General features: G+C 37.5%; 1 protein-coding gene across 1 annotated transcript; it reads left to right on the forward strand.

The window, feature by feature from the left end:
* The first annotated feature begins 3,826 nt into the window (after positions 1-3,826).
* Positions 3,827-23,328, forward strand: LOC147912766 (uncharacterized). The gene is given in 5 exon segments (XM_087422067.1): positions 3,827-3,904; positions 8,128-8,281; positions 14,531-15,057; positions 15,059-15,341; positions 15,344-23,328. Coding segments are annotated over 4 exon segments (1,551 nt in total). The 5' UTR covers positions 3,827-3,904; positions 8,128-8,220; the 3' UTR covers positions 16,024-23,328.
* Positions 23,329-23,605: the final 277 nt, after the last annotated feature.

Here is a 23,605-nt window from a genome sequence, read left to right on the forward strand (position 1 = left end):
GCATTGATAACTCTAAAAACATGCCTTTTTCAATTAAACCAACAACCTTAAGCTAGCTTTTATGTACTAAAAATTAATCCTAGATCAAATAAACAAAAAAATTGGGTTAATTTCCATTGTATTTCTGAAGTTTAGGAATATTTAATTTATAAACACTTAATTTCAAGCCAATTAAATAGAGCTCTTTTACAAATCAATCTTACCATCTACAGGTAGAAAAAATCATATATATACATAGACATATACAACATAAACATAGACAGAGACCTTCTAGCTTTTGTTTTAAAAATTTCAGCCACGTCTCAGATACACACTTCAAAGGAATAGTTGTCTCCAAATTGCATTTCTGGAAGATCAACTAAGTTAAGGTTACTTGCTCAGATGGACAAAGTTTCAGCGCTAGAGGTGGTACAGAAGGGAAGGAGGAAGATGGCACCAGAGGTGGGTCCTGAGCGTAAAAAAAAAAAAAAACAGGAGAAGGGAGAGAGAGGCCTCAGAAGCCATTTTGTGTTCCCTCAGCTTTTTAGTTGTTTTTGGTAATTTAAATATGGTACCTTGTAGTGAGGCAGTTGTAGAATCTTGTGCACATTTGGAAGCCTCAAGGTCCCAATTAAAATAAACATACCATTCACTTTGCTTCATTTTGGAGCTGTGGTCTTCCAATTTGGTTTTAAGAAAAATGAGTTTGGACAGATCTAAAGTTCCCTATGATGGCCATTGTAATTTCAGACTACTCTTGGTCAGTTTGGCTCACTTAGTTAAAAATGAACATGTAGCAGGCCCAAAGTTCTCAAACAGTAAGGGTCCCTGAAGACGGTTTTCCCTCAGAACATTTAGATGAATGGGATGGATGCCATTTCTGACATCTCCTCTGAAACCCAAGAAAGTTACTAGAGTCCTAACCCTGATCCTGGAAGGACTCTGAAAAGAAAAGAATGTTGCTGGATTCCCAGCCTTGATTCCAAAAGGAATGTGAAAACCAAAGAAAACTCCTGGATTTTCAGCAAGCATAAATCCCAAAAGGAACTGAGCTACCTTCAGAAAACAACTGAATTCTCACTAAAGTGACTTCTTGAACCCAAGAAGGGAGCTTTCAGCCGGGAGGCCAAAGTCTCTTTCTGGATAGGACAAGCCTTCTCCTGATCCCAAATAAAGTTAGAAAGTTCAGAGCGCAGACAGAGCAGAGCTCAAAGTACAAGAGAGGACTCACCAAAAGGAAAGTAGGCAGTGACTCATGGAAGCAATGAGCACAAGGGGCTTGATATGGATACCTCGCTAGATTCCAAGGGTTGCCGTCTCTTGGGGGTCGCCTCCTTCGTATCCCACTTCAGATACCATATATATGAACGCTAAAAATAAAACAACCAGTTATTTTACCAACAAAACGAGTTTATTCAGGAGTTGCCAAAGAATTGCAAATCAGAATGTGCAGGCTGTGGAGATCCATGGGGAAATTCAACAAATGAGAGAGAAATATTTTATAGAGAAAAAGGAGGAAATTGGGAGGAGTAGTTTTGAATGCAAGTCCACTGGAGCAAAGCAAGAGTTCAGGGCGGTGATCATTTCTCATGGGCCAAGTTGCTGGCATAGTCAATTTCTGTTTGGGATGCAATGTATATTTCTTTCCATAATTAATGATTCTTTCCTGTTGATGACTTCTGTTGGAATCTGTAATTGACTATCTTCCTGTTGATGACATCTTTCTGATGGAGTCTATAATTGACAATCTTTCCTGTTATTGACTTCAGGTGGTACTGCATGGGAGCTTCCCCTTCTGGCCTCATGATTCCATTTTAAATGCAATTTCCCTTAATTAATTATCACAATATTAATAAAAATATAAGTAGAGGAATTTAGGCTAAAATGCAATCTCACATTTTTCACTCCTCATCTCTTACCAGATATAATTCCCACCCAGGAAAAGGAGAGCCAATGAGGTGGCAGCTAGGCCTTGATTTACTCAGACACCATCTTATGGGCTCAGCTTCTCTTGGGGAGCATGGGAGCTTCAACCAAGAAGTTTCCTGTCAACTTCAAGAGAAATCACTTCAGCTGGTCAGGAAAATTACCAAGCACATATTATGTGTTAATACCAGAGTAGAATATTGGATAAAAAATGTGGATTAGGGCCCCCCATCTAAGGCAAGGTGACTGAAGAAAATCTGGATGGAGAGTTCAGATATCAGCACCTCTTGACCCCAAATGGTTTAGTCCCCGCTCTTTCATGGAGATCCACTTCCAAGTCAGTCTGCATGGAGGGACCAGAGCTCAGGGGAAGTGAGCTCAGCACAGGCAGCCTGGGGAGATAGAGAGACAAGAGAAGGATTGCTTCTGTTCTCTTCCCCAAGAGAAATTTATCTTCCAAAGTTTCAATCTATTTGAGCCCATCATTTAATTATTAAAAGAAATAAGTAAATAAAACCTCAGTAAAATAATAGAGGGAAAAAATCCTTAAAAGTTTGAGAAACTTTTATTCATTATGGGGAAAATGGAAGAGTGCTATTTATTGAAAATAACCTTTGAGAAATTTCTGGAACATGTACAGTTGTGATCTGGTCGAAACAAAATCCAGTCAGCTCCACCTTCAGAATATCCACAGGGATCAGAAAAGGAGCTATTAACTCAAATATTTAAAATTAAAAATTATTATAGGTGTAAATGATGCTATTGCAAATGTGATAAACTAGAAATACTATTTGGATGTATTATTTACTAAGGGAATAGACATCCTTATCAAATGTCTCTGGAAATATTTCAAAATTGATATTTCATTAGTTAAAAGCAAACCCAAATATCTCCAAAAGAGTCCACCTTTTTACAAGCCTCACTATTTGCATATGACATAACACGTTCAGAAACAGAAAAAAAAAGAGGTTAAAATAGCTGATTTATCTAACATAATTTTAAGTTGAAAATAATGTTCCAAATAAATGAGAAGAAAAATTTTAAAAATTGAAATTGCAATTATATTAATGACCAGCCAAATACAGGATGTCAACTAGCACCTCTGAAACGTATGTGTATTATAAATTCATCTGAAGAGGTGTGGATTATTATAACAAATTTAAAGAAAGAAAAATTAATTTCTATCCATACAAGAAGAAATTTATGTTCTTTTAAAACAACCGGTCACCCCTCCATCCCCACAGCCCAGGGCCTGGCCCCATAAAGCCCAGGGTTGTGTCTCTGCCTCCGGAATGAATGGGGAACAGAAAGGGAAATTACGCTGCGCTGGGGTTACTACAAAATCGCACACTTCGCGAAGGCACAGTTTGCATTTCATGTCACATTCTAGTTTCCCTCAGCTACACGGACAATTCCCGTTTTGCTTAAAGAAGTTGTAACTGTCCTGCGTCTCAGATGTTCCTGCATCCACCGCCCCCCCCCCAGCCTCCCGCCCCGCCCCTACAGGGCCCAGCGCTCCTGCCGCCTCCCTCACAGGACAGGTGGCTCCATCCGCTCCTCAAAAAGCTTTCACCTGATTCTTTGTCAATTTCTTAAGCAGAAATATCTCGGCTTCCAGGATAAGTGGCCGACACACGCGTAATTCTGTAGGAAGCCCGGCTGCAAAGGACAACAGACAGATTCCAAGGAACCCATAAAGCAGAGGCCTGGACGCTACGGGGCAGGAAGACAAACACACAGGAAAACCTGACTGGCAGGGCAGAAGGCCAGACACCGCGCCCAGCCCCGCCCCTAGGTCACCAGAGCCCCACGCGCCTCTGTGCTCGCCCCGCCCTGTCGGCCCCGCCCCGATACGCATGCGCGGTTTCCTGGAGACGGAAGTAGATCGCGTGGAACGACCTGCGAGCTCGGATGAGTGAATCTGTTTCTGGTTCGTACCTGCGCTTCGTGATCCTCACGCCCCGCCCCTCGCAACCCGGTTTCGAGGTCGCCCCCTAAGGTAAAATCCCTGAACCCGGTCGGCCCTCTCGCTGTGAGTTCGTCCCTTTGGCGGCGTTGCCGCAGATGGCCTGAGTTCTGCGGCTCCGTGCGGTCCGGGAGTCTGCGTCCGTTTCCCGTTAGAATCTCTCTAAGGCAGGTGCTGGCGCAACCTTTCTGCCTTCGGTCTGCATAGACACCGACCGCCCTCCGCGTCGTTTTCCTGCTCAAAACCTTTCCCTGACGCCCCACTCCCCTCCCCCTTCCCCACCGCGTGGTCAAGTCCTCACTCAGGAGGTGGTTACTTGCCCTTCGCCACCTCCAGGGAGAGCAGAGGGGAACAGAGATGGGGAGAAAGAGGCAGAAATACATGGAGTTAGAGGCCCCCAGAAAGTTGAGGGAGAAAGAAGACAGAAGCTGAAAAAGAGAGGGGCCAACACTCTGTAGGAGGAGGAATAGAGAGGGAGGGAGACAAAAGGATGAGGAGAAACAGAGAGGGAGAAACACAGAAATGGACAAAGGAGAGGAGAGAACCAGAAGGACAGAGAGAGAGACAAATACACAGAGCAAAGCACACAGTAGTCGAGAAAGTTTTGGACCCAAACCCCCGGCGACTATTTTGATTGGATATGGGGTATTAAGTTGTGAAGTAGAACTGACTTGGGCCTCTATAATCTAATTGAAGATTTGTTGAACTGCTAAAATTATGCAGAAGGCAATGTGAGTTACAAAACCAGGTTTATGAGACATCTGCGTTTTCTAATTATTGCGTCAGAATATAATTCAATTTGCAGCCCCTATTCACCCTGAGGGCAGAGATTTAGCTCAGTCCATTCCAGGTCACCCTCATCCCTTTCAAGAAATGGGGGAGCACTTTCTGTCCCTGTGGCTCATATTCTTTTCTAAGTTTGATGTATCCTCACACTTGTTTTAACTTAAGTATTTTTTTAATTTCCAAATTATTTTCCCTCTTAATTTTATTGTTCAGAGAATGAGGTGTCTATGCCTTCTACGCTGTCATATATTGGAACTATTCTTTGATGTCTGTAAATAACTGTAGTATTTCACTATGCATTTGGTAAGGATGTTGGTAGTCTTTTAACACAAAAAAACCTAGTTTAACCAGTTTAAAAATGAACAAGTTATGTCTTCCCTAAAGTGATCTGTTAAAGTAGTGACTTCTGAGCTGAAGTCTGCAACTACATAGATGTTCCTCTCGAGTCTCCTTTGTCCTTTCTGTGAAGATGTTGAAGGATGGGCTGGATGGATGGGGAACTTTGTTCCAGTAGAGCCTGTGTGTCCATGATGAACAGATTGCTCAGAGCCCATCTCCCAGTGACCCTCTTTCATGTTTTCTAAGACTAATAACTATTTGTACCTTCATTTTTTAAATACTTTTCTGGAAAAGAGGAATTAAATGCCTGGGTTTGATTAAACCCATGAAAGAGAATCTTCTCTTGCTCAGGAATGTGAAATGTGATCTTGAACAGACCTTTTCTACTGCCCAATCCAGGCGACCACTTACACCCTGTTATGCTCACTGAACTCAGACCTCTTCAGGGTAACTTGGTAAACTTTCTCCCCCTCAGAGCCCCAGTGCACCCACTTATAACATGGAGATAATAGAGTAGACCAGGAATTCTGAGTCTGAGCAAATGGAATCCCTGAAATGATTTTCAAAATTTAGTGTATGTCTGCATTTGGCAGTTGTTTGGGAGAGGGTGCCTCATTAGAATTTTCAATGTGTCCCAGTCCTCCTAAACTAATGAAAACCACTAAAAAAGAGGCAGGGGCAGAGGCTCAGAGACAGACATGCCTCTCTTTCAGCTTCACTCTCCTTCTCTGTGTTCTATGGGTAAATGTTAAGTTTGATTGTGTCATCTCCTGGCAATAAGGCCTCTGATTGTTTCCCATCACCCTCAGGACAAAAATCTAAACTCCTCAGTATATCTACAGCAGGGAGCTCTGGAGTTAAGTAGCCCTTCAGAGTTGGTCTAAATTGAGGGAAGACACAGAATTCCATATCCTGAATCAACCATTTATTGGATATGGGCTGCCTTGGGAGGAGCCAAAATTTTGAATAAGGCAGTTTCCTTACACTTCATGTGAAGTGGACAAACGACAATACAGTTGCAGCAGTGTGTGTGGGTGTCAGTAGGAAGATTGGGCTTTCTGGAGAAACGGGTGAAAAACTCAGTTATTGGTCTCTGTGTGGAGTTTACATTCCCTGCATCCCTCCTATTACAGTGGTCAGCAAAGGGCCATCTGTCCCCTGTATTGAGGTTCTCCCTATGTCTATACTTGTGGCAGAGGAAGGGGGTATGTTGATTCTAAGCACTGAACAACATGTTTTTTTCATATAGGATAATTTAACCTGAGAGTCTCAGAGGAAGAGGAAAGAAAGAAAGAATGGCTCTTTCCAAGATAAAAGTCACATTTTTAGTTGATTGTTCTGTTCTCTCCTTCCTAAATTGCCATATGTTGTACCTGCCAATCTTCTCTGTCTCTGAAGGGTCCTACCTAAAGTGTTGACTTAGTGTTATTTAGCTGACGGTACTCTTCAAAGTACTATCCAGATTCAGTGGAATCCCCACCACAATTCCACCAGCCTTTTTTGCACAAATAGGAAACCCAGTTTTAGAATTCACATTGAATTGGTAAGGACCCCAAATAACCAAAATAATGGTGAAAAAGAACAAAGTCAAAGAACTAAAATTCCCAATGCCAAACTTTACTACAAACCTAGAGTAATCAAAACTGTGTGTTCCAGTGTGAGGGTAGAAATACAAATCAGAGCAATAGAACTGAGAGCCCACAAATAAACTCACACATCTAAAATCAGTTCCTTCTTTACAAAGGTGCCAAATACTTTCACTGAGAAAAGAATAGTCTCTTAAGAGGTGCTGAGACAACTGCTGATTCACATGAAAGAGAGTAAAATTGAACCTCTACCTTTCCCCATATAAAAAATTAATTCAAAATGAGCAAAAGAGTAAATGTAAGACCTAAAACTGTAATACTCTGATGAAAACGTAGTGATAATTCTTCATGACTTTGGATTTGGCAGTGGACTTTTAGATATGACACCAAAAGCAAAGAGAGAAAGACAAAATAAATTGGTCTCCATCAAAATTAAAAATTAGGAGCATTGAAGGGCACTATCACATATGTGAAACACAGTCTACCAAATGGGAGAAAATGTTTGCAAATCACAGATCTCGTCAGGGTCTAGTATCCAGAATATATGAAGAATTCCTACAACTCAACCAAAATTCAAAGAGCTCAATTAAAAAATGGTCAAAGGACTTGACATTTCTCCATAAAAGATATACAGTGGCCAACAAGCAGTTGAAGAGATGGTCAATGAAATTAGTCATCAGGAAAATGCAGCATCGAAACCACAATGAAATACCATTTCACAAGCACTACAATGAATACACTAAATGAGAAAATGGCAAGTGTTGGTAAAGATGTGGAGAAATTAGAATCCTGATACATTGCTGGAAAATGGTGTTACTACTATGGAATACAGTGTGGCAGGTCCTTAAAAAATTAAACTGTGTAACTGGTAATTCCACTTCTATGTACATAGGCAAAAGAATTGAAAACAGATATTCAAACACATGTTCATAGCAGCATGATTCACATTAGCCAGAATGTGGTGATAACTCAAATGTCCATGAAAGATGAGTGAATAAATAAAACATGGTATAGTCATACAATGAAATTATTGAGCCATAAAAAAGGAATGTAGTCCTGACACATACTAGACCATGGATGAACCAAAAGTATTATTCTTAGTGAAAGAAGCTGACACCAAAAGTCACACGTTTCATACCATTCCAGTGATATGAAAATATCTAAAATAGGTAAATCTATAGAGACAGAAAGCATTAGTGTTTACTGGGGACTTGGGGGAGAGGGAAGTGGGAAGCAACTGCTTAATAGGTGATGAATTTACTTTGGGATGATAAAGCTTTTGAACTAGATAGAGGTAATGTTTGTACAACATTGCAAATGTACTAAATTCCACTGAGTTGTAGTTTAAAATGGCTAACTTTATGTGAGTTGCACCTCAGTTAAAAGAAAATTAGAGAATTATTTCTTGCTCAAAATTTTCTTACATATTTCACTGAGCACATTTGCTCCAGCTAGGTCAATCCTTACACATCTCTGCTTGTCCCATTTTGTGTCAAGATAAGAACTCTGTCCCTGTTGACATGGTGAAATGTGCTTTCCTTTCAGGGACGGTTGACCTTCAAGGATGTGGCCATAGAATTCTCTCGAGAGGAGTGGGAATGCCTGGACCCTGCTCAGAGGGCCTTGTACAGGGACGTGATGTTGGAGAACTACAGGAACCTGCTCTCCCTGGGTGAGGATAACTTCCCTTCTGAAATTGGTAACTACTGCTGTATATCTTTGCGTTTTCCCTTGTGAGTCTCTTGGGAGCCCCTGACTTGCTTGTCGGAGTTCCAAATCCCTGTTCTTGAGAGAGTGATTGAACCTGTTTTGGTTCAGAATGGAAAGGCTTCCTAATGTGGCACATGGACTGTAACTTCTCTTTTTTTCAGAAGTTCTGCATATATCATATGTGATTAGTTGTGGTTGCAGAACAACAATAGTCAGAACCTTATGGCAAATTTTTAAAAATATCTGACTCTGGTTTTCCTGTTGTGCTTTTGATTCAGTAGTTCTTGGGAGAGCTAGATGCCTGCATACCTTTTTTTTTTTTTTTTTACTTGAGGAAGATTAGCCCTGAGTTAACATCTGTGCCACTCTTTCCCTTTTTTGCATATTGGTCACTGGCACAGCATGGCTGATGAGTGGTGTAGGTCTGCGCCTGGATCAGAGCCCGTGAACCTCAGCTGCCAAAGTGGAGCACGCCAAACTTAACCACTATGCCACCAGGCCATCCCCAGATGCCCGCATACTTAAAATAACCCCTTAGCATTCAGGATTCAGTCAGTTGACTGATTTTTGAAATACTTCTCTAGACCCATCTGTAATGTTCTCTCTTCTTAGCTGAACAAAGAGCTTGGAATTTGTTCTGGAAAAACAAAGCATATCATGTTCTCTTTTTCTTTTAAGTTTAAATCGTTTAAGTTTAAGTTAAATCTGGATAGTGAAGGGAAAGTAGGAAAGAATGCAGACTTACTGCTGCTATTGAAGTGTGTAAATGTTTAAAATTGCACTCTATGTTGATGCTCCAGCTCAGACAGAGGCAGGCAAAAGCTTTATCATGATGTACAATTCTCTATTATCCCTTGGTTTGAGGCAGATCAAGATGGCTGTCTCTATGGTGTCCTCTTTCCCCTTCATCCATAGAGATCAGGGCTGAGGCCTCTGTGGTCCTGACCCCAGGAACTATTCACTTTCCATTCACTTCTTATATCCTTGGGAGAACTTCTCAGGAGATGGACAAGAAAACAGCTGCTCTTCCATTGTCTCTGGGGTTCTTTGAAACTCCCTGGGCTGTGTCAGGCCCTGTCTGCCTGTTCAGGCCCCTCACCTCTCTTTTTGCCACATGTGTGTAAAGAGGAATGTGATTTGAGGTTGTTAAAGAGATTTTATAATTTGAGATTGTTTGATATTGTAACTGAGCAGTAATGTAAAGACTAGACACTGAGATCCTCTCTTTGGTCCCCATTGCTACGTGGGAGTATATCTCAGTCTTTCAGGTGATCACCCCACAGCCTGTAGGCATAACACACAGCCCCTTCTCAAGACTGCCTCAGAATCTGACTCTGTTTTACCCCCATACCTTAGATTTTTCTCCCTTTCTGCTCTGTCAGGGAACATAGAAAGACCTTGGTCTTCCTGATTTCTTATTCTCCTAAGATTTTGCCTCTGAAACTTGCCTTTGAAATACACATTCCAAGGGTCTGAAGTTTCATCCTCTTTTTCTCTTGAGATAACTCGTCTTTAGGTGATGAATGACTTTTGGTGAACTCTCCCATGGAGGGTGTTTACTGAGTAACAGAAAATTTTTAAAGGAGAACACTGATTAATAACGTTAGAACATCATCCTGCTACTTACAGAAGTGCCTCTGGAAGCCAGTGGGTAGTGTTCAGCATGTCCCAGGATACTAGGGTAGAAAGTATTAGGAGAACCTGACTGATAAGTGTTTCCAGTTGTCCTGTTTTTTGAGGAGTTTAATACTGTCTCCTAAAGGCAGTATGACAATATTGTTTAGACATATACCATCATCTCCTTTGAGCAGGCAATAAATAAAAGATGTAGGAACTTAACCTAAGGAGAACACTGTCCAAGTTCACAACCTAATTTCTATGAGACTGTTGATTAAACTGCTTTTCATGCCACATTGCTTATCCCATGTGTGTACTCTGTTTCATTCACCTTCAACAAATATGCTCTTGACACATCTTATTGAAGGCATTTATAAAGTGAAATGATGCCTGCATTTTTTAATTCTCCTGTACTTTGTTTTGTTTAAGTCACTGACACTTTCATCTTGCAAACTTCATTGTTATATGACCTTGTTTTCTATTTATTTCATCAGTTCAACATTTTTGATGATACTCTTAGTTTCTTTGTTTTTTTTCCCTGCAATTTTGAGTTGTGGGGTCATGGAATGAATATTGTTTTATATACTTCATGTGATTTCTTTCTCGAGTGGTTATGACTCAATATTAGTTTGTCCAAGACCTGTATAACCTCCAGAACTTTTTGGAAAGGTAGTCTTACTTATTATTTTTATATCTGTTTCTTATTATTTAGTGTTTAGTATTATTTAGACACCTTTTTTGGTGGACAATTTTTTTGAGCAGTTTTAGTTTCACATCAAAATAGAGCAAATGGTACAGATATTCCCCATGTATTGCCTACTGCCACACATGCAGACCTTTCCCAGTATCAACATCCCACATCAGTGTGCTGCATGTGTTACCATTCATGAACCTACACTGACACCTCATCATCACCCAAAGTCCATCTTTACCTTAGAGGTCACTTTTGGCGTTGTACATTCTGTGGGTTTGGCCAATGTATAATGACACATATCTACATAATAGAATCATACAGACTAATTTCATGGCCCTAAAAATCCTCTGTGCTTTGCCTCTTCATTTCTCCCTCCCTCTTAACCCCTGCAACCATGAATCTCTTTGCTATCTTCGTATGCTGTTTTAAGAATATCATATAGTTGGAATTAAACAGTATATAGCCATTTCTGATTTTCTTCTTTCACTTAGTTATATGCATTTCAGTTCCATCTATGTCTCTTCATGGCTTGATAGCTCATTTCTTTTTAGTGCTGGGTAATACTTCCATTATCTGGATGTGCCTCAGTTTATTAACATCTTGGTTGCTTCCAAGTTATGGCAGTTATGGATGAAGCTGCTATAAACATTTATGTGCAAATTTTTATTGGAAATAAGTTTTCTGCTCATTTGGGTAAATACCAAGGAGCGTGATTGCTACATCATCTTGTTAGAATACGTTCAGTTTTGTAAGAAAGTGCAAACTGTCTTCCAGTGTTGTTGTACCATTTTGCCTTCCCACCAGCAATGAGTGTGAGTTCTTCTTTCTCCACAGCCTTGACAGTGTTTCATGTTGTCAGTGTTCTAAATTTTGTCTATTCTCATATGTGTGTAGTGGTATCACATTGTTTTTACACACTTCCCTCAATTAAATCTATTGCATTTTTGAAACAGAATCTTTAATATTTTGAAAACCCTTTTTTAAGTTGCTTAGCTACAGAAATACCATTCAAGTGGTTTTGCATATTGTTTATGAAGATACATGGCTTTTTCCATAGTATATGTAGTTTTCTGAAAAATACTTGGATTTGATTTTAATTCCACTGACTTTTTTTTTGCTACAATTAGTTTATTCTAATAATTATTCTGTCTAGATTCATCATGCACAACTTTCTATACTAATTCTAATATTTAAATATCCACTTTATTTAATAGAAAATAGGCATTTTTTACACTCCATTCTTCCCTCATTACTACTGCTTCTGAGACTTGTATTGCCCAGACAATTTAAGTTCTTGAAATTACATATTTCAATTAACCCATGAAGCTTGTTTTGTTCCCTATCCTCCTTTTCACCTGAATTCTCTAAAAAGTCACCTGGTCCTTATTGACACACATCCTATTGCTGTCCTTTTGTTCTGAGTATTATTGGATACTTATTTTGCTTACCACATCTCTGTACATAGCCCTCTGCCATGGATCCCCATGGTACTGCCAAAAATTGTTCCTACACTTAAGTGCTGCGACTAACACCCTTTTTCCTTGCCAGCAATTCTTTGCTCTGGGTTATTTAGTAATTCTCTTTAACAGTACTGCTTTCTGATGTTTGTGAAGTTAGAATTCATTACTTTTAGATTAGTGTGTATTCATTTCTATAAATTCATAAGGATAATAACTATATGTCTCCTGATATGTATACTAAGAGCACTTCCCATGTGCTTTCTCTTCTGTCTTTGGGATAGTAATGTTAAAAGAACCAAATAAATTATTTCAAATAAATAAAATATTAAAGCAAAAGAGACTCTCTTATTTTTATGTAACAAACAAGAACACTTGGATTAACAAACTCAATGTGTCAAAACTGATACATTTCTATTTTTAAATCTATATAATATAGTTCATGAGTTATGTTTTACCAAATATAATCACATCTCCAAAGAGTTGTAACTTTGACAATAACCTCCTGGTAACTTTGTTTCCACCACAGAACCTCTGTTGCCCCCCCAGTCAGAGATCATCATCCAGCATCCATGGTCACCCTCCATTACTGGACCTTTAAGAGGGTTTTATTGCATCCATATGTGTTTGTCCAGAGTGAATTCATCCACTCTTCTCTTGATGGTCTTTTCCGGGTTTTTGCCTTCAGGTCTTACTAAGAACGTTCTTGTACTTGTCCTTTGGCATATATATATGACTCTCTTGAGTATATGCCTAAAAATGGAATTTACGGCATATTCAGTTTGATCACTTTTAGAGCAAATATTGGAATACATGTAAATTTGCATTATTCCCATAACACCACACAGTCTCCCTTTTTAATATCTTCCTTGTTTCCGTTATCCCCATAGTATAGTTCGTATGGAATGAGTATTATGCCTCTTGCTAAAAGAGTTCCTCTCTTTTTCTAAATCCCAGTCTTGGCCTTTTCTCATATCTTTTATTGATCCAAATGAATGACACCGGTGCCTTTGTGTATATTGACTTTGAGCACCTAGGCACCCCGGTTTCCACAGAACCCACACCTCTGCATGCTGCATGCACTGCATTGTATCTTGTAGATTTTCTTGTTGTAATTTTTTCTATATTGTTTTCTCTCACCTTAGACAATAGACTTGCAAACCATGTCCTATATACTATCCACACTTTTTGAACCTCTAAGTGGATAATTAAATGGTACCTCATAGAGAGTTGATCTGTGTACTAGCTATTGTGTAACTGTAGGCATGAAATCATAATTTAGATTTCTGACAGTCTTCCATAATTTTTTTTTTTTTTTTTTTTTTTGTTAAGGAAGATTTGCCCTAAGCTAACATCTTTCACCAGTTTTCTTTTTTTTCTTGGCTTGGGGAAGACTCTCCCTGAGGTAACATCTGTTGCCAGTCTTCCTCTATTTTGTGTGTGAGTCATCACCGCAACTTGGCCACTGACAAAAGTGGTGTAGGTCCATGGCTGGAAACCAAACCCAGTCTGCTGAACTGGAGTGCACTGAACTTAACCACTAGGCCACTGGGGCTGGCCCTTCTTTTATTCTTTTTTGCTTTTTTTGCTGAGGAAGATTCATCCCAAGCTTACATCTGTTGCCAGTCTACCTCGTTTTCCTTGAGGAAGGTTGGCCCTGAGCTAACATCTGTGCCAGTCTTTCTCTGTTTTTTATATGGTTTGCCACCTTAGCATTGCCACCGATGAGTGGTGTAAGTCTGTGCCTGGAAACAGAACTTGGGCTGCTGAAGCAGAGTGCACGAAACTTAACTACTAGGCATTGGGGCTGGGCCCCTAGTTTTTAATCTTTCCAGTAATGTTTGTTTACCTGAAACCAATGTTTCAAATTGAGTGATTCTCAACATATTATTCCTTTTGACTATTGTGTGCTCCTTGAATGTAAATTCTTTCTTTAGTTCCTTAGGAAGAATTCTTGAGAATTTCAGAGACTATTATTTTGTGTAATTCTGGTTGGTTATTAACTTACCTGGTGATTTATCATGGGTTACAAAAATGTTTTATTTCTTAATATTGTTTTATACATGTTTTCTTTTAGTATCTTTTTCTTGCATCATATCAACACCCCTTATTATAAACATTAAGAATTATGGAAGACATCAAATCTACATTAGGATTTTATGCCTGTGGTTATATACTAGTCAGTATGTAGATCGACTCTCTAATTATGAGGTATCATTTAATTATCTTCTTGTATGGCCAGAAAATATGTATAGTATGTAAGGTGTGTTTTGAAAATTTATTATCAAAAGTGAGAGAAAAATATTAATATGGAAAAATTATAAAAATAAATATTTAGAAACCTGTATATTATAATGGTGGTTTAAGACATTGATTCAGAAATGTCATAACTTTGTTCATTATAAGGATTCGTTTTTGTATAATTATCTAATTCAATATAAAACATTTCTCTCTCATCTCTACTTAATAGGAAGACTTTCTGCTGGATTTGCAATAAAGGAATTATCACCAAAAGAAGACATTAATGAAGGAGAATTCTACCATCTACTGATACTGGAAAGGAATGAATGCTGTGGCTTCAGGGATTTTGACCTCAAAGAACTCATGGAAAATATGCATGAGTTTGGGAGTATGTGGGGATATGATGCCAGAAATCACAGAAGAGTGCCTTCAATCCATAATGGAAAGCTCAGTCATAGAATAGATGAATGTAATAAATCCACAAATAATTTTCCTCAAAAGGAGAGTGTCTCTCTAAAAACTAATACATACCAATATCTCAGGCATGATGAGCCATTTATGGGCAATGTGTTACAACTGAAAAATAACATAAGCACTGCTGGAAAGGACTATATAATGTGTCTGGAAAGTAAAACTCAATTAAATTTGCAGGCACAGTGGGCTGAACTGCAGAGATTTCACACTGACAAGAAAATTTATGAATGCAGCCAAGTTGAGAAATCTATCAACCATGGTTCCTCATTTTCACCACTTCAAAAAAATTCCTCCCAGTGTTAAAAATACATGTAATAAATATAGGAAGATTTTTAAATATCTTTTGTTACCTGGGCAATATGGGCAAGCACACACTAGAGAAAAATCTTACAAATATAATAAGTGTGGGAAGGCTTTTAGCAAAAGCTCATACCTCTTGAAACATGAGAGAATTCATTCAGGACAGAGACCTTACAAATGTGATGAATGTGGCAAAGCTTTTACCCTTTTTGTAAGCCTTAAAAGACATCAAAAAATCCATACTGGAGAGAAACCTTACAAATGTAATAATGCAGCAAAGCCTTTGTGGAACATTCAAGGCTTACTCAACATAAAAGAATCCGTACTGGAGAGAAACCTTACACATGTCATGAATGCAGCAAAGCCTTTGCTAGACATTCAAGCCTTAGTCAACATAAGATAATCCATACTGGATTGAAACCTTACAGATGTAATGCATGTGGCAAAGTCTGTAGTCAAATGTCAAATCTCGCAGTTCCTCAGAGAATTCATACTGGAGAGAAACCTCACAAATGTAATGAATGCAGCAAAGCCTTTGTGAGGCATTCAAGGCTTACTCAACATAAGAGAATCCATACTGGAGAAAAACCTTACAAATCTATTGAGTGTGGCAAGGTCTATAGTCAAATCTTGCAATTCATCAGAGAATTCATACTGGAGAAAGACTTTACAAATGTAATGAGTGTGACAAGGTCTGTAATCAAAAGTCACACCTTGCATTTCATCAGAGAATTCATACTGGAGAGAAACCTTAAACAAGTAATGAATGCAGCAAAGCCTTTGCTAGACATTCAAGCCTTACTCAACATAAGAGAATCCATACTGGAGAGAAACCTTACAAATGTAATGAATGCAGCAAAGCCTTTGCTAGACATTCAAGCCTTACTCAACATAAGAGAATCCACACTGGAGAGTAACCTTACAAATGTAATGAGTGTGGCAAGGTAAGGTATGTAGTCAAAATTCACATATTGTAGTTCATCAGAGAATTCATACTGGAGAGAAACCTTAAAATGTAAGGAGTGTGGCAAAGCCTTTGCTAATTGATCAGGACTTACTCAGTATAAGAGAATCCATACTGGAGAGAAACTTTACTAATGTAATGAGTGTGGCAAATCCTTTACCCAAATTTCATGCCTTAAAAGACATAAAGGAATCCATAGTGGAGAGAAACCTTACAAATATATTGAGTGTGGCAAAGCCTTTATTGATGTTTCATCTGTTACTCAACGTAAAAAATTTCCATACTGGAGAGAAAACTTACAACAGTGTAGTGAATGCAGCAGAAGCTTTGGTGAGCATTCAAGCAGCATAATAGAATCCATACTGGAGAGAAAATGTACCTAATGTGGCAAATCTTTTACCTCATTTTCAAGCCTCATTCAGTGTTAGAGAATCCATACTGCAGAGAAACCTTACAAATATGAGTATGGCAGAGTTTCACGCAATTTGCAAGTCTTACTAGGCATCAGAAAATACATACTGAAAAACATCATAAACCTAATATACGTGATGGTAGTTTTATTCAAAAGCTCAAGCTTTGGGGATCCTCAGAGAATTCTTAGTAGCAAGAAACCTTACAAATATAATGGGAACAAAACTTATGCAAGTGTTCAAGCCTTACTCAACATCAGAGACTCTATTGTGGAGAGAAAGTATATAATAGTAATGTATATGTCTGAGCTGGTAACAAGGGCTCAGACCACATTTGATATCAGGATATACATCTTTGAGAGAAGCACACAGATGTAATGTATGGTAGGTGTATCCAAAGTTTAAGACTTGTGGAACATAAGAGTTCTTACTAGGGAGAAATCTTATACATATAATGAGTGTGATCAGCTTCACCCAATGTGCCCAACTTTATGGTCATGAAAGAATTCATGTAAAGATGGAAACCATACAAATATGTCAAGGCCTTTCAGCAGTGACCTCAGTATTCACCAAGGAATTCATACTGGACAGAAATATGAGGAATGGAAGGTGATAAATTGTTTAACCAGTTCTCTCAATGGAATACACATGACAAAATTCATATGAGAGGGAACGAATTCCTTTACATTTGATGATGAACCATCCTCAGATATTAAATTAAAAGGTAAAATTATTTAAAACTCATGATGTGTGTCAATGAAGCAAAGACAGCAGTGGAAAGGTCTATCTTCAGTTTATAAAATGTTTTTATTCAGTTATCTGATGTTTCCTGAAAAAGCCACATTATTGATGATTTAGAACCTGAAGTTTGAAGCCCGTCGATGTTAGGGTTTCATTACATGCTTTTCGCTTTTCACCATGTTGGTCTCTGAGAAAGGATCTATAAAATGAAAGGACTTTCTTCATTAGGAGGGTTTATTGATGTCCATGGAAACTGGGAAAAGTAGTATATTGATTTTAAAGTACAATATGGTATAAACTTGAGAGCATGGGGGGTGGCAGAGAATAGATGTAAAAAATTATCTAAATTACCTTGCTTTCTGTGGTCAGACTCTAGATTTGTTCCTATGACTGTGGGCCTCTGTTGCTGGTTACAGGGAAGATTGCTATACCAGATGATCATGAAAAAGGGTAGGCTAGAACATTAGACGATATTTTCACTTGAGTAGAATAATGGGTTAGTAGGGATGGCATATGTGGTAGGAAAAATGGAGGGGGAATGGTGGTCTCCCTCTGTTTTCAAAGGTAATAGGTGTTGTATATCATAGATTAATGAAGATTTGTCTTTTCTTTTTGAAAACTGAAGAGACACAGTTATAGAGGACAGTTAATATAACCAGAGTAGAGTGTACTTGTGAAGGATGGAAATTTGAGCACTGCATTTACATTTTCATACCCCTTTATTTAGTATGTATTATACTGCTTAGGTCTAAGTGTAATCTATTTTTGTAACCCTGAATGACTCATGTGCCTTCTATTGACCTAAGCATATCCCACCTCATTGGAGTGCTTTGTGATGAACACTAATGTTACATCATTAAGCTCTCTAGTTGAATGGCATCTATAACAATTTCTTTCCATGTTAGATTCAAACAGCTTACAATTTGGGAGATGTATATTCATGATTTGCTTATGAGTTATTCACTCCATAGTGTATTTCAAATTACTTCTGTGTCTATAAAGAAAATACCATGGTAGTGCAATTTCAGAATCTTCCCTACTAAAACTTGCCTCTCTATTCATAAATATACACCATGTGATTATATTTCTACATGACTTTTTTTTGTGCTGAAATAAGATGCATGGGTTGCACCTTTGCATGATTGGAAAATAGAATTATAGTTAGCATATGAAAGGTAATACAAAATAAAAGAAAATTTCAGAAATAAGGATAAATACAATATTTTTTCTTGCTTGGAGCACTCGGGGAAATAATTTTTAAAAATTAATATTTATGAATTTCTTCTGAAGAATGAGTATGCACAATGGGAATTTTTTATTGAAGGATAAACTAGAAATTTCATATACAGTCATACTTAGGAGACTGTGGCTTTGTTTCCAGATCACTGCAATAAAACAAATATTGCAATACATGAGTCACACAAAATTTTTGGTTTCCCGGTGTGTATAAATGATATATTTACACTATACTGTAGCCTATTAAGTGTGCAATAGCACTGTCAACAAAAAATATCTGGAATAAGAGAATTTAGTTTCAAAATGTTTGTTGCTTACACAGTTTGCAAATTGGGGAGATGCAGACTTCAGAACAAATTGAAAGTACGCTCTTGGGAGGTGTTGGAAGGCAACGTTTATAAAGACAAAAAACATAGACCATAGGGACTATTTTCAAAGCCCTCTAATTTGTTGATTCCTGTATAGATACTGGTGTCCTAAAATGAGTTATATCAGGCTTCTTGCCATCTGTCAGGAAGGAATGGCCAGTTTCAGATACAGTTTTGTGGTTTTTCTGAGAACAGAGTACATGATTGCATTTACCCCTTTGCAACCCTGCTCTACTCTTTTAGGTCCCAATTAGCCATACAGAGTCAATTTTATCTTTCTCTTTTAGGAGTCTGCTTTTTTTTTTTTTTTTTTAATTCCATATTTCCCCATTTTGTTTGAAACCTGCAACATGCAGCATTGGTGATCAGTTTGGTGTTTGTCCCATTTTAGTGCCAGGGTGGCCTCTGCCTAACTTGGGTCCCTCTAGTCCCACAGAAAGACTTGTGGGCTTAGTGTGACTTAGTTATCAAATCAAATAACTTGGGCCATGCAGTTTAGGGGTCCACCGAGTTACCTATTATAGGTCAATTAAGGTCTCAGAGTGGAAGTTTCTGGAGGTTCTATTGATGGTTGCATCTAGAGTCAGAAGATGTTGAGTCACCATGATTCAGGTTGGAGTTTCATGAAGGCATGTGTGGAAGCAAGCCAGAATTATTTTAAAGAACAATCACATGCTTAATCCTAAAATCGATAACACAAAGACCTGGAAACCCCAGTCTTAAAAGTGAACCTAGACTTGAGGGTAACCAACTAAAAGGTCTAGAAAGCATGGAATGAGAAAATAGGAATGAGATTACAATCTCTTATTTATCGTTAAGCAGGGCCATATTTGAGCAACAAGGCAGACAGGATGAGGGAAAGCCAAATTCAGTATGATGTGCCTATATATTAATGAGATCATCTGGAAGAGACCTGGAAGTTGGGGAATCAAGTTTGTATATTAGCTCCAGTCATTGGCAAGATCATCACTTTAGCCTGAATGCTGGTTTTATAACACTGAGTAAAGAAACAGTGATTAATTTAAGTATGATTAGTACCAGGATTCCGAGGAGCAACAGAATTAGGAGATGTAATCTGGATTGCAGAAGTTTGCTGATTCCTGTAGGGAGCCAATTAAATAAGTCATTTGGAGTAGGAGTAGGTAACCTAAGGGAACTAACTTGCGTTTTTCTAAGATTTAGCAGAGACGACACATTGGGAGACTCATCAGGTGTAAAAACGAAACAGTTTGAATGATTGCACCTTGTGATCTGGTTATGTTATTGAGGGTTTGTTCCACATAACCATTGAATTCTGTTATTAGTCACCCAGTAAATGCCTGGTTGTCAAGACAGTCTATCCCAAACCAGTCACTTTCTTTAAGGGTAATGGTATTTTTGCATGACTCACAGGATATCCATCCCATGTCTTGAGTGCAATTATGTTGACCTTGTCTGGAGTCATTTCCTTGTTGTCATCATAAAGATGCCAGTGTGTCTAAAGTTCCATAGCTATGAGTCAGGCTCGTATAGCCATCCAAGATCTGAGTGAAACCTGTCATGGTTCTCATCATACTATCTTGTTTCTTTGCATTAATTGCCAATTGTTGAGATGACTGGGTAGTTTGAAGGTAGTTAAACACTATCATTAATAGTATGGGCTATTGGCTGGGTGTCACAGTCAAAATTAGAAATGTCAGATGTGTTGTGAATGCTTGAACTAGATCTTTCCATCATAATAAATTGTTTCAAAGCTCTCCAGTCTGTGCTCTGGAGGGGAGAAATCTACCAAGGTAACCCAGATGAACTAGACAGGAGGAGTTGCCCACATATCCAACAGGTAGACTGATTTTTGTGTGTAGCAAAGGAATGAGCCCATTGTAAAAAGACATTGCTATCTGAGTCCCATTCAGATATGGATTGGAAAAACAGTATCAGAAATATCTTAAATGACATTTGAACACTATGACAATGGTAATATTAAATAGCTGTGGAAGCATATATATAGGCCTGGTCCAGGGTCTTGGGACAGCTGTCTACAATAGATGTCAGCTACTTCTCTTCATGGAAGTTGTTATTGTGAGTCAGCTTTATTGTGGTGTCTGAGAGCAGAGTGCATTTCTAGTCATCTGAAGGAGCTGGTACAACCCTTTCTAATGGGGCTCAATGGCTATCTTCCTCTAATGATGTTTCCAGATACTCATTCACATGCTCTAGACTGTGATCAATGAGATCCTTTAAACTGGAATCTGGGAAGTGTTCTTTAATCTGTTGATGATAGGCTCGAGCATAAGAAATTACAGTCTTACAGTAGCTGGTCATACTATATAAGACAACAAGGGATCAGCAGAAGCTTGTATATCAACAGATATTGATCTTCCAGTGACCATCCCATGCGAAGTCAGTTCATTTTTTCCAAAGAGAGCATTGCAAGCAGTCATTGAGACCAAAGGCAATACCTTAGGCCAGGTGAGTCCAATCTATAGGTATATAACAAACCTCAAAGGCAATTAACAGTACTAGAATCCACTATCTACAATGGTGTAACATAATTTTTCTCTCTACAATTACTTTCACTTTTTTAAAAATATAAACACAGTAAAATTAATTTTTATATTAAAAATTTGGTCTTATTTTTTATGTAAGTGAAGATAAGAATACTCATTGAGAGTTTCTGAATTCTGGAGTGATCAGGTAGGGAGAAAAAGTAAATATTTCATCCTTCATGAAGGTATATCTTAGCAAATCATTGATAGCTGAAGAGAAAACGTTTTTTTACATCTTGAAAAACAAACATTAGAGCATCCTTCTTGGTTCATGTAGTCCTATGTAATTAATATCCGTTCTTGATCTTCTGTAATCATTTTGTTAAGCAATTGTTTTCTTTGTTAGCATTCTGTAATTTTGTACCCAGTTCAGTTTTATGATCTGAAAATTTATCAGAAACCTGTGTCTAGAGTAAATATCAGAGACCTTTCCATGAATCTCTCTGAAGATAAAAGATATCTGCAAAATCATCAGACAACTATCTGTAAGCAACATAGACATAATATTATAATGAAATTAGCAAGGAAATTTGATTATTTATGTGGCATGTAACATTTTAAGATGATAGCTAGAATTGCAAGTGATAACATTATACCAGGATGTATTGGAAATTTTTAAAATTTTATATGAATTTTTAAATGTTTATATTAATAACATACAGGTATGGTAAGACTCCCATAACGGAGGCATAGCATCAACTATTTGACAATGTTTCCCATGCAGTTTAACATACCAAATAAGACTGATTAGTTTAATATTTCCCTTTTTATAAGAACAGAGAACAAATTCTTTGAGGATCCAGGGGCTTGCTGGAAATTGTCCAAGTTGCTTTCAGGTCAAAAGAAATACTTAATTTTGAATTTGAATTTTGAAAAGTTTGTCAAAAATATCAAAGGTTTTGATACTTGGCCAATTAGGATCATAAGTCACTGTGAAACAAGGCCTAGTTATCCATTTAACCATGGTGACAAAGATTTTCAGGAAAATACAGAAAATTAAAAAGCTGTGAGCAAAACCTTTGCTCTTATCATTAAAGACCTAATCAAAGCAATACTGGAAATTCATTTTGATAAAACAAATAATTTCTGCCTTTTTGTTTTTTGCAGGGAATGCTTCACCCTCAGCTAATATCTGTTACCAATCTTCCTTTTTTTTTCCCCTCCTCAAAGCTCCAGAACATAGTTACATATCCTATTTGTAATTTGTGATCTCTGACTTTTTTGTAAACTACCTGAAGGTTAAAAAGAAAAACTTTTCATAATCGCTTTATCTAGAGCAGATTAAAAGATGAAGAAAATTATCCTTTTAAGAGAGAGAAAACTAATTGCTAATTTTGTACCACCTTACTTTTTATATTAAAACATTTACATAATTAAATTTATTTTAATCTTAGTCAACTTGACTATGAATAAGTCTGTTTTCTCAGGTTCTTCTTCCACAAACCTTCTATAACTTTCTTCTGTACATTCTGAATTTGTCATGTCTTTCTTCCTTCCAAGAGCTTAAGGAAAAATGTATTTTCTTAACAAAAATATCTCCATTCTTTATACCTTTTTAATCTTAATCTCCTTGTATACAGAGAAGTTTCCCTTATTAATAGCTTTAATCCCATATAATAATTAGTATTCTTAAACTCTAGAAACCATAATTTTTCGTGAAAACTAAAAAAGGAAGTAAATGTGAACTGTCTTTTACATTAACATTCCGTGGATTGGTGGACTTATAAAATACTTTCTAGAAATGCGCTTTCTCAGAGAAAGTCTCTCACCATGGTACAAAATGTGTTCATTAATAAATTTAAATATTTTAACTTTTTCTGTAATAAGCCAAAAGTAGATAAACCTATGCTTAGTAATTAGTGTCTAATATTTCATCTTACTTGGAAATAATCTAGATACTCAATAAATTTCTGTCATTTAATTTAGTTTAGCAAAATTCTAAGATTTCAAGTTACCAAAAGGTTTTGAAGTTATTTTTAAGTCCATATACCATGATGCATAATTATTGTTAAGATATTCACCTAAAAACACTTTTATCCTTTTCACATCTATTTGGTTTACTTGTTTCCAATAATTGTGTTTAGATTATCTACAGAATTTTCATGAGACATTAGACAAAGTTATCCATCAATTGTTGGATGCCAAATATTGTAACGGAAATAAAATGAATTTGTTTGGCTTTTGGTAAACCTAAGTAGAACAAAAGATTTATATTTAATGATTATAACTCTAAGGACAACAAATTTAAATTACCTTTAATATTTAATATTTTCCTCAATCACATAA

This window comes from Ceratotherium simum, chromosome 33 (genome assembly GCF_057802395.1).
Source record: "Ceratotherium simum simum isolate JZ-2026a chromosome 33, ASM5780239v1, whole genome shotgun sequence".
In the NCBI taxonomy this organism is placed as follows: domain Eukaryota; kingdom Metazoa; phylum Chordata; class Mammalia; order Perissodactyla; family Rhinocerotidae; genus Ceratotherium; species Ceratotherium simum.